General features: G+C 40.1%; 1 protein-coding gene across 1 annotated transcript in view; it reads right to left on the reverse strand.

Annotated features, from left to right (window-relative positions):
• Window positions 1-12,098, reverse strand: part of GAN (gigaxonin) — a 39,872-nt gene that overhangs the window by 21,002 nt on the left and 6,772 nt on the right. Inside the window, exons 2-8 of the mRNA XM_040571597.1 lie at window positions 6,008-6,122; window positions 4,802-5,152; window positions 3,693-3,910; window positions 2,668-2,789; window positions 2,070-2,182; window positions 951-1,100; window positions 531-667 (exon numbers count right to left, since the gene is read on the reverse strand). Of these exons, the coding sequence (XP_040427531.1) occupies window positions 531-667; window positions 951-1,100; window positions 2,070-2,182; window positions 2,668-2,789; window positions 3,693-3,910; window positions 4,802-5,152; window positions 6,008-6,122 (1,206 nt within the window). The remainder of the gene's footprint in view (window positions 1-530; window positions 668-950; window positions 1,101-2,069; window positions 2,183-2,667; window positions 2,790-3,692; window positions 3,911-4,801; window positions 5,153-6,007; window positions 6,123-12,098) is intronic.

The following is a 12,098-nucleotide window of genomic DNA, read 5'->3' on the forward strand; positions in this document are numbered from 1 at the left end:
AAAGTTAGATGAGTCATGAATATGTAAAATTATAAGCACCTACTTCAGACCACGTAAATGAACAAAACAGCAAGTACAATTCTGAAGCTCCAATTGAACTACAATTTCTACTTTTCATTTTGCATCAGGATAGTGTTGCTTGTAACACGAGAAGTATATTCCTACAGAATCCATATTTATTGCTTGGATACTTATCTTTACTCAGCCACATCTTGGCATTACAATTACAGGCCACCATGATCAGAAAGACACAGTGAAATTCACAGGGCTTTCTAACAGCAATATTTAGGGATTTGTCAGAGGAGAAAAGGCAGCTACTTCTAATCAGAGCATCAGCACTTCAGTGTTAAAAAGGCTGTACATGTTATCAAGCATAAACTGATATAACGCTGATGACATGAACTGTCAACTCTTCCTTTATTTAAGTAACTAAATAACCAAATGCTTTTGTGACTGTTTTGGAGGTTTCTGACTGAATATACTCTTGCAATCTAGTTCTCCCTCTCCTCCCGCCCTCCGTTTTTACCCACCTTCTTTCTTTCAGAGGACAGATTGCTGTCCACTGCTGAGTCCTAGGGTCATAACACTCAACAGATTCAAAGAGCTTTCCATAGGAGCCTCCACCCATTGCATAGATTTTCTTCTTCATAGCTGCATAGCAGCCAATCTTGAAGATAACAAAGAAAAAAGTACACCTAAGATTATGTGCAAACACACAATAGCAAGCAGTCAAAGCTACCTATATACACATGCACACACATATATTTGGGTTACCTGTACTGCGTGTCAAACAATGCTGTACATTAAAGTCTTCAGCCACAAATTTTATATATAAAGAAGGTGCTCGCTTCATTTTGAGAATTATTTGTTATATTTTCTACTTGAAACAAAGGGTTGGTTTTTAACTGTTTAACAGCAGGTAATGTGACAGTGTACAATGTAGTTCTTACCTTTCTAACCATAGTCAAGTCTGGCTGCTTGGTCCAGGTACGGCTATAAATATCGTAGCTCTCCATAGAGATTAGCTCCCTTTCACCATCCTCACCTCCCAGAATATACAGAATTCCATCAATCTCTACCACACCAAAATTATGTCGTGCCTAAGGAATATCAATAAAGTCAACATGGGGTTTTTCATTTATTTATTAAAAAGGTAAGGCTCAGTCTCACAACAAACATTATTAAACTCTCCAATTAAACAATACAAAGGGTATTCAAACAGCAGCAAAAGCAGAAGGGACCCTGCAGAAATCTAACAACAGAGCTTGGCCATATTTCAGTTTGCATAGCAGTGGCCTCCAAGATGAAGCTGCTGCTTTCAAGTCTCTGCAGTAGGAAAATCTGGACCCATAATCTGTGAAAAGGCAGCCCTTCTGTTTTGTAAACAGCACAGCTGCCTTCGCAGTCTTACTCATAGTAAACAAGAAACATAATGCATCACAATTACAAATGTGGGTTTCCTTTGAGCACAACTACGGCCCTTGGCAGTAAGAGACTTTAATAAGGAAAATCCTGTGGCAAACAACAATTTCTTAATAAACAACCTATGCTGATTTAAGAAGATAAAATACACAGGCACATTAAGAATAACACATACAAATAATAAACTGTTCCTTTTTGATGGGATGCAAACGTGAAGAAGGAAATATTAACTCAAAACTTAAATATGACTGTGCAAGCCAACTTCTGTATGTTGGCCTGTCCTCTGTCTCTTCTGCACAGTCCAATCCCTTTATCCATGTAAGAGTTCTCTTGCATACAAGTAAGGGAAACTTATGCATATTTTCAGAAGGTCAGTCTACACAGAGCATTAAGCATACTGCTTCAGTGTGGAATTCCTGAGGTTCAGCTTTACAGCTATCTCTTCACCAGGTTTTCCAGACCCTACAGTCATTATCGAACCACAAGAAACCACAAGATATAAGTGGAAAGCAATCTTTAGCATGGTTTTGTATGCATAAAATGCAAATGACAGGAGACTCAGAATAAAATTTTGCAAAGCAACAGAACATTTTGCCAAAGTAAAAAAAATAAATAAATAAATTCCAACAGTTAAGTAAGGAGCTTGCCTCATTCATCGGTGGCAAGGAACTCCATGAATTGGTATCTGGATCGTATTTCTCTCCAGAGCTTAGCGTTCCTTTGTTTTCATCTTGACCACCAAGCACAAATAAAAATCCTTCTGTAAAACAAAATACAATGTGATCTTAAAAACAGGATTCACACCTGTACACTGAGCTAGACAACATGACTGGTGAGCTGTATCCTAGACTTTGCTAAGAGGTTCAGACTAGTCTCAAGTCAAACTCTGGGCCGGAGAAAGTAAAAATACATATTTATACCTGTACTTAAGTCTACTGCTGCAGATACTCTTCAAAATATTCAGTGATGCAACAACTAGAATTTACTTAAAACATGAAATACTCCTGGAGAGACAGACGAGTAGGTTCCCACAAAATATTGTGGGAATGGTCATTTTAAGACACTCAGACAACAGGAAGTTTCACAGAATAAAGTGATGTTTTGGCCAGACAAAGGGGAAGCATGAAATAAACCCAGTGCAACCAACCTTAAAAGAAAAAAAAATATTATGAACTGTATCTCATATTTTGAGGCACTAGTAAGTTTTCATAATATTGGCTTTACAAATACAAAGTTCCTCTTTACCTGCTGACAATACTCCATGATTGATCCTTGGAATACTCATAGGAGCAAGTTCAATCCAGAGCTGCCTATTGGGGTCATAAAGAGGACACATGCACCGCATCACTGAGGTTGGTTTCCGTGACCTGAACACAAGGTGAGGAACAAAAACAAAACTGAGACATAGTTTTACAAGTACACTGTTAACCACTTGTGTCTGAAGCTTTTCTGTTCACAGCAATGTACATTCATAAACCGTGGCGTTTACCTGATAAGGAGAAAATCCCCAAACCAAATGCAAGTTTAGTTTTGTACAAACTGATGACATAAAAAGCAGGGGCACCTCATTCATGTTGTATCTGCCCATGTTATTTTTATGAGGAACTTTGAACAAACTGAGAAGAACTGATGGAGATTTTCAGTAATGTCTCAGAAAAGTGAGGGTGCAACTTGATATGCAAAATGTTAAATATCTGAGTATTTTATTTCACTTCTATAAAGAGCAAACTTTTAGAGTGCTAAACTTAAACTGGACAAAACCATCTCCTCCACTGCATGGGTAACTCAAGCAAAGAAAGGGATTGTGTGGAACACAAACTTTCATCTGGCATCTCAGATGCACTGATAATATTCTTTGGAACCACAGCTACTATAAGCAAAACAGTTAAAGCACACATTTGTTATTATTCAGGTTTACTATAGATGCTTTTCACATCATTAGAAAAGCGTTTCTCCAATGTTCTGTGCTCCCTTTGAGTAAAATCTATTCAGTTAAAAAAACAGCCAACATTTACTGAACAAACAACATGACCTACTCTAAGCCTACCACATTTAGAATTTAAGAAAATTATCACAAAATAACTATTTATTGCTGAGCCATTCACAAAGGTATTTTAGGTGTGGCTGACCAACTCAAAACCAAGCTCAAATGAAATACTAACAAGCACAATAGGTGCATGGAAAACACGCTGTGTTCTCAGACGCACTGCGGATGCTGGATGGTTGGATTTGGCCGTTTGTGACAACATGCAATGCCACTTAGTACTTACACTCTTTCTTCTCCACCAACAGTCACGATACACTCAGAGTAGCCCCGGGGCTTGAAGGAGGCCAGCATCGCCTCTCCCTGCTGCGGTGGCGTGAGTGGAATATTGTTGCATTCTTTGACAATCTCCCGTACCAGCGGTTCGCTCATCATCTGCTCCCGTAAGTATGCTGCATCCAGGCCTGACACCCACACTGCTGACATGACATCCTTCATGTGAACCTACAGAAAGAGGCAAATGCAACAACATTCCCCAGACTTTACAGAATAGCACCAAGGCACCTGTACATACAGGTACTTCTGTATGTATCTAAAACTTTAAAGAGTATTTTTGATATTTGGAAGTAGTAGCAAAATCTACAGCAATGATATTAAGAAACCTTTGAAGTTTTACTACAAATGGACCACTTGCTCTCCCTCTCTCTGAGATCAAGATTATGTCATTAAATGCCAAAGGTGTCTTTTTTTTTCTTCTTAACATCTATGAAATAATAAAGACAGCAGATAATATATCATCAACACAGCTTTCACCCTTTTACTACAACCATGCTGTCTGCGTTTCTGGCAAAATTCAGCTCTACAAAAACTACTTCAGCCCTGAAAGAAGTATACCTAGAAAACAAGGCTTAGGAGGAGCAGCTGAGAAAGCCAGGACTATTTAGGACTGAGAAGAGGAGGCTGAGGAGAGACCTCATTGCTCTCTACAGCTACCTGAAAGGAGGCTGCAGTGAGAAGGGTGTCAGTCTCTTTTCTCAGGTGACAAGCGATAGGACGCAAGCCAACATTCTCAAGTTGTGCTGGGGAGCTTTAGATTGGACATTAGGAAGAATAATTTCCACATGGCTAGGGTGGTTAAGCATTGGAACAGGCTGCCCAGGGAAGTGGCAGAGTCACCATCACTGAGTCACCATCACTGGAGGTATTTAAGAGATGTGGATGTGGCGCTTCGGGACATGGTTTAGTGAAGGACTTGGCAGTGCTAGGTTAATGGCTGGACTTGATGATCTTATGGGTCTTTTCCAACCTAAATGGTTCTATTTTAAGCTCCCACCAATTAGAGTAAGCGCAGTGATTTGAATCACATTCAAAAAATAAACCTTTTGATATCCTGACCTTTCTTGATTCTGAATCATGAGAAATCCACCTAATAACCGCTTCAAAGACGTATCTTTCGTTTCCAACATTGAGCTTTTCCATCGACAGTACTTCTTTCAGTTTTTGAGGAGTCAGTTCCAAGAATTCCTCCGTGCTGCTGACATCTCGAAAATGAGTTTCCAGATACTCTGAGGCAAGGTAGTGAACATGATGCAAACAATAGTGCAGTGCAAAGTCCCGAATACCGATACAGTTCTCAGCAGCTATGCAACCTTCTAAAAACTCACAGCAGAGAGTTTTTAAGTCTGTAAGCAACAGGAGATCAGCTGCCTGTACCACATCTTGGATTGTTTCTTCATTTAGCCTGATCTGCAAGAATTAATTTAGAAGTTATCACTACTATCACTGATTTGCTTCATGACATGTCCACATTCATTACACTCATTCTCAGGGGCTGGAAAATGGGAATACTAAAGGGTACAAAAATTATGAGAAATCACTATGACTACTGCATGTTTATAAACCAACAAAAAAACGGGAAGGCATTAGCTTGACTGAAGGTGTCAAGCAAAAGTGTGCACCTGAGGGAACTATGAAATTGCTAATCTAATCTGAGAACCTAAAATGAATTTTGTTGCAATAAACGAGTAACTTTTATAAATGCATGTCCAGAAAAAAAATCCAACCCATATCTGCCTTTTCGTTTTTGACGAACCTTAAAACTAGTTCAGCAATCACTGTCTGGTTCTGAAAAAAATGGACACACCAACTTTAATTCCTGCTAAGGTGACTGGAACAAAGATCTGAATGGGTACACAGCCAGCAAGAGGCCAGAGAACTGGACATGAGGATGCCTGCTGTACTGTAATACATAAGGTCAGTGATGGGGTCTCAACCTCCATTGTTATCAATCCAGTTTTCTTTTACAGTAGTAAAAGGCTGTGTGCTTTAAAGCTGGTTAATGAAGAGAGCCACCATTTTAATACCAGCACTTAACACTGAATCTTTTAGTCCTTCCCCCCGCAGGACAAGAGAGAACTGCAGAGCTCAGTCTCTATTTCACATGCAGAGCCCACGTGTGGGCTTCTTCTGCCTTGCAGTTGTTTCAGTACTAAACTTTATAGTGAGATTCCTGATTGCTATTCTGACAGATAAGCCTATTTTAAATCTCAGGTTATTTTGCCAAACAATTCAATTTCCATCTAGCACATTTTAATATCGTACCTGGCCGCTGAAGATGTAATCTAGTATCTCTTTCATGATATCAACAGATATCCCTTCAAGTTCAATCTTATACGTTGAGCCATCGTCCTTAGGAGGATTGTAATTCAACTTTGTTCTAAGAGGAGAGGAGAAAATGAATCAATAAATAAAAAGCACTCATGACCTGGGCATAGCATTCATTTCTACAGAAATCGACAGTAAACAAGCTATAGATCACTTCAGATAAAACAGAAATGTTAAAACCTTACAATATAATTTGAAAATTGCCTGTCTTGAATTAGCATGAAAAGGCTATATGCACGGTTTCTAATATTGTTCATCACATTTCCAAACAGAACAAATATGTTAGCCTTGCAAACTATTCACGCATCAGAGAGCCAAAGTAATTTTCCCATGGCTCATTCATTGCAAGCATTCATAAACATCACTTAAAACTTCAAAAAGAATGGCAGTTCTGCTGAGAGATGAAACAAGAATTTGCTTTGGTAAAGGTTGAAAAAAAAAAAAAAAACTTGAACAAAAAACAAACAAGCAAACAACCACTGGAATGAGCATATGTGATCAGAATATACACTGGCAGCACAAATATTTTGACTGCATTACCATTTTGTGTAGTTTATGATGTTATCAGCCTAATGCTATGCCTGGCTCTAACTAAACTGTGTGCTCGCAGTTCTAGGAAGCAGACCGTGTTCTGCTCTGCCAGGCTTTAAATATTCATCTACACCAGTGGACACTGTACTCAGGAGCAATTTCTTTAAAAATACCAGGAACAGTTTGATGTGCTTTTGAACAGAATGGAGGAGAAGTGGGGCAGGAAGGAGGAGGAAATAACAATAACGCAGCCAAGTTTGCTTTCCATCAGCTGTAAGTACAAGCACTTTTTCCAGGAAAGACAACTAGGAGTTCAAAGGGAACCCGTCTAGTAAACACAGTCCCAAGAGCTGAAAGATCATTTTGAACTTTATTTCCACACTTTAGGCAACCAAGAATACATTATAAAGACCAGAAAAGTTGTTTCACTGTCTGTATATATACCCATACATTTACATAACCCCTTTAAAGGTATTTCTGTTTTCCTTTGAATATATTCTTACGTACAGTAAGTTTCTTAATGTGAAAAGCTGTGGCTTTGCTAGGCTGAAAACATCTTAATTTGTCACCGTCCTCCACTATCCACACTCATACTACATAAATACATAAATAGGACTTAGCTAAGGGCCAGATTCTGCTTCACTTACTCACACTCAGAATAAATTAGTTTCTCACAAGATACAACTCACATCAAATAAAATCCTAGTCTATAAGGAGCTATTTTTAAGTGTGAATAAGGGCGGTAATTTTAGCCCTTGAGTTAATCATATTTGTGGTCTTGTTCTCACAGAGCTTTCTGAACTGCGAGCAGAACTCCGTCACGAGTCACGCTGCTCCGCTTCACACGGTCGGCTGCAAGAGGGCTGAAGCTGAGCCACCTCGTTCCGTGTTTGTACAGCACCTAGCGCAAGTTACAATACAAATAACAGGACAACAACATAAGTTGGATTAGTAAATTGCTTATTTCCTAACACTGGGAACGCGATGAGGAAAACCAAACACGTTCTGTGAAGCCCCACGTGACTTCCGACAAGGCATGTGGTGCGAAAGCAGGCGCTGATTTGTGGGCTGTCAGCTGAAGTCCTGCAAAGCAAACACGGGGCTCGAGCACCGCTGTACAGCCCGCGTCCCCAGCCGCCCCCTCCTTGCCCACGTGGAATCGGCTTTTGTCATCCCTACGAGCTCCAGCTGAATGAAAGAGCATACGGACATGCACAAACATCTGTTTGCAACTCCAACACAGACCCAAGGTGTCCTTACACAGATTCTTCAAGTCTAGCCGAAGTACCTCAATTTTACTACCTATGTCGATTACACTTGAGCTGGGGGTTTCTGGTTTTACAACAAGAAACTGGCATGGTCCAGCACACAGCAGCATCCACACAGAACCTGGGCCAGCCACACATCATGGGTTTTGGACCTAGTGCAAGGCATGTAATAAACACGTTGCATGCCAGGGCTAATGGGGAGATTAGGGAAAGGACTGGTGCTATTTATCACTAACTTTCATCTCTGCATCACCTGCACACACCCAAGCTAAATCACCTCATTGCACGGACTTTACACGGACGCCTCCTAGTAACAAGAGTGTTGCTCAGAGTTTTTGGGTCTTATCAGGCTAGATGTTCTAATTACTGTGTACCTTTCAGGCCACAGCTGTTATTAACCTGAGAAGAAACAAACCAATAGCTGACGCTTGCCCAGAACAAACTCAAAGCAGAAAAACTAAACTTGTGAGCACATCGATTGATTCCAAAGTTACAGGTACTTGTATGTAGGCAAATATTCACTGTATGCAAATGTATCCCACTCACTTTCGGGTAAGCTTTGTTCCTATCACGTGTCCTGAGAAGCAGTAGTTATCTGTCTGTCTCATAACCTTCATTTGCTAGCTAACAAACTACTGGGTTATCTATTTTGGTGCAAAGATGTCTAACATAAGAACCAAACCCAAAGAGCAGCTGGAGGTGCTCCTTGTTGCTTGTATCGGTACTGCGAGACAGCTGCTGATGGGGAGAAAAAGATTAAAATAAAAGATGAAAGGATGGATTGTAACTAGACTTGGGCTGGAAAAGGTTAAGATGGAAAAGAGTAAAGAGCCTAGTGTGGAAGTGTGGTAAGAAAGCTGAAGGAGGAGAAAGAAGGAGGGGGTATGTAAGAGGAAGGAATGGAGACAGACGTGCCTCCTCTTGCATCACACAGCATCGGCTGTCACCTGCACCCACTTCCACACCTCACCAGCGAAACGAAGTGTGGGCATCCTTGTCATAGCATATGCAACCACCGGAACGAGAAACTTTCCAAACATGTTTGTTCCCAGTTCAGGTGCAGAGTGGACAGCAGGTTGTGAAACACTTAACCCCGGTTCTCTATCAAATTTCACTCCAGAAGAAAAGTTCCAAACCACGCTCGAACAGAGGTTTCCAGTCTGTCAGCACACCAGGCAGAGGGACATTTTCTTTCCCTGTTGTGCTCTTTTCCAAAGTGATCCATTCAGCCCGTGATTTGTGCAGCTGAAACCTGGAAATGGTATTCAGCAAATGAAGGTGCAGAGATGTGTCCAGCCAGATGTGGCTGCTTCTAATACATGTGTGAGAGCTTCCTACTAAGGACAGCATTTCTAATTACTCTAAAAGCATTCTAATTTGCCAAACCACAGCAGAAAAGACTGCCTCAGTCTTCCTCAACTCAGATGAAAGACCAGAACATCAAGGTTTAGACGGAAATAAAAGCCCACAGCCAAGCAGAAAACCCATTATGCAGGAGCACAGCATACCTGAGATGCATACTGAGCTGGGGGAAAACAAGGCAAGGCAACTTCTCTGTCCTATTTTCTTAAGTAATCTCATTTTGAGCAGCTTGACTCCACGCATGTTTTAAAACCATGTGTGTCCCGTCCCCACCCCCCCCCTTTTTTTTTTTTAAAAAAAAAGAGCATCATCATTTTAAGTTGAAATTGCTTCTGGTAACATAAATCAGACGTTCTATAAATCCACAACATCCACGCCAAGCTCTTGTACCTGTCAGGAGAACTGCTTGGCATGTACCATACCTTGAGCATGTGGCACCCAAACAACTGGTTTTATGCTGTGTTCTGATGTTGTGTGTCTACCTTAGACAAATTTAGAATCTGTTCTTCCACATCACTTAAGGAATACAATCCTAATGAGTCATCTCAAATGTCACTGCATAACGCAGAATAAGGAAAAAAATTCCAATACCTCTTCTGTATACGTAAGCAACAACATAAGCAAGGTAAATCATTAAAATAAAAACAAGGTCTTAAGAACAAGTTTTGGTATTGCTAGGAATTACCACTCACATCTAAGAGCATAAAACAGATTTAAAACATTAAAATTAAAACCAGGTAAATTGAAAACTGTCCACAGTTCTCAGTAAAATTAAGACAGATCTTCCAACATACCTCTCATAAAAACAAACACACAAACAAAGGAAACCACAGCCATACTTTGAACCTTACAGCCAAGTCTCTATAACAGCACTGCTGTGGGACACTTAAGATAAATGAGAAGAACATTCAAGCGGGGACCATGTGTCTGAAGACTTGTTTTTCTGACCTTTTACCAATGACCTGAGGGGGTGGAGGGAGATAGCAATACTAACAAAAAGTAATAATAAAAATAAACCAACAAACAACATGAAAAACAAAACAAAGAATTCAGCCACCACCAACAGAGCTTGCTCTCTGGAGTCAGCCACAATTCTGTCGGAATACTTTTATCTTTAAAACCTCTGCCTTATCTGTGAACTGTTATGAAAAGATAACAGATATATTTCTACAACCGTGACAAATTATAGAGAGACCAGCTGTATTCTTGGAACACTTTCATGCTTTGCATGTGGGTATACTGGTACCTAAACAAAACAAAACGTTTCTGCAGACTGCACCCTCCAAAGAGTATGCTCTAGATCACATTCACCTCAAGTAGGTTAAAGATATTTATAGTGAAGAACAATTGGAAAATTTGGGAAACAAAGCCAGTTGCTTTGCTTTTGATGCTTTACAATGGGAAAAGACCAGAGGTTAAAACAAAACCTTTGCCTGCTTTGACATCATTGCACTGCTAACAACGCAGTTCCATTGACTTGCTTACAAAGCTATCAGAAACAAAATTTCAGGAGGCAAGAGGGAAATGCTCTTCTTTTTGAAAGCAGCTCTTTCCAAATTAATGATTTTGCTCCAGATTAGCCATAAGGACTAGTCTACACTACATAAGCTCTGCCAATATTTTTATACTAATGTATTTTGGTATTAAATTAGCAAAACTATCATTCTAAACCAAAGGATAATAAAATCAGTTTTTGCTGATGTATCCTTTATCTGCAGCAATGTTTTGACCTTCTCAAGACGGCATTTTAAAACAAAGCTATATTTCTAACAACAGTTTCTGGCAAAGACACGCACCAAACTTAGAACACGCTCACAGCTATGACTCAGTCCCGAGTCAGAGCAGGATCACTACGAGACACCAGAGAACACCAAAAATGTCAAGCAAGTACTTTAAGGTTTTGCATCAGTAAGGAGAAAAATTTTAAATTCTGGTTTCAATGCAAACATAAGGTCAATTTAGCCTCCTCCTGATCCAGGTTTCCTTACGCGGGTCGAGTCTTCAGACTACAAGTTTAGCACGTTAAATCTGAGTCCTACCTAAACTTCACCAATACAGTGGCCAATTCTTTTTAATTTCTCTGCCTTTATATCTGCAACATTTTCCTCCCATCAAGGCTGATTTTTCTGCATGAAAAAAAATATTAATAATTACGCTATTAAATAGGTCAGACAAAAACATGATGCAGCAGTTCACTCCACCCACCGCCATCCTCCAATACGGCATTTTACAACCAAATCAGAAGGTTCTCTTTGAGGTTGCACCCTGGCCTTTAGCAGTGCACATAAAAGACTGTCTTCACCACACCCTGTAGAGAGTGCCAGCTCTCAGACTGTTTTGGCGGTGCCTGCTGTATGTCTCTCTTTTTAAGATTATCTGTAACTGCAACTTCTGGTCTCAAGGCGAAGTAGTCCACCCAACAGCTCAGCGTAAAAATCTGCAGAAGTTGCTTCAGAAGTTGCTTCCCTTGGTTCAAGGGTAACGACAGCTAGAAATAGCTTAAACTTTTTATAGATGGAAAGATTAGGTCAAAAATTTAAAGCTTTTTTTTTTTTTTTTAATGGGGGGAGGAAAAAATAAAGCAATTCCTTCGACAGCAGCACAGGAGATGTGTTCAAGGCTCATGGGCTTCCCTCAATGAAGAGCTTGTTTACTCTAAAACCTGAAGTTATTCTGACTACACTGAGCTCATCCAGCACTAGGCTGTAATCTCCGTTGGAAATCTACCCTCAACCAGCGTTTCTTGCCTAAACACGCGAGTTAGGCCTAAGTAGACAGAACACACACTTGACTAACAGAGTGTCCAAGAAGGGCCTCTTGGAGCTTCTCAGCCACAAGAAGTAAGGGACACTTTGTTTGTTGGGTTT

Source organism: Cygnus olor, chromosome 12, assembly GCF_009769625.2.
Source record: "Cygnus olor isolate bCygOlo1 chromosome 12, bCygOlo1.pri.v2, whole genome shotgun sequence".
Classification (NCBI taxonomy): Eukaryota; Metazoa; Chordata; class Aves; order Anseriformes; family Anatidae; genus Cygnus; species Cygnus olor.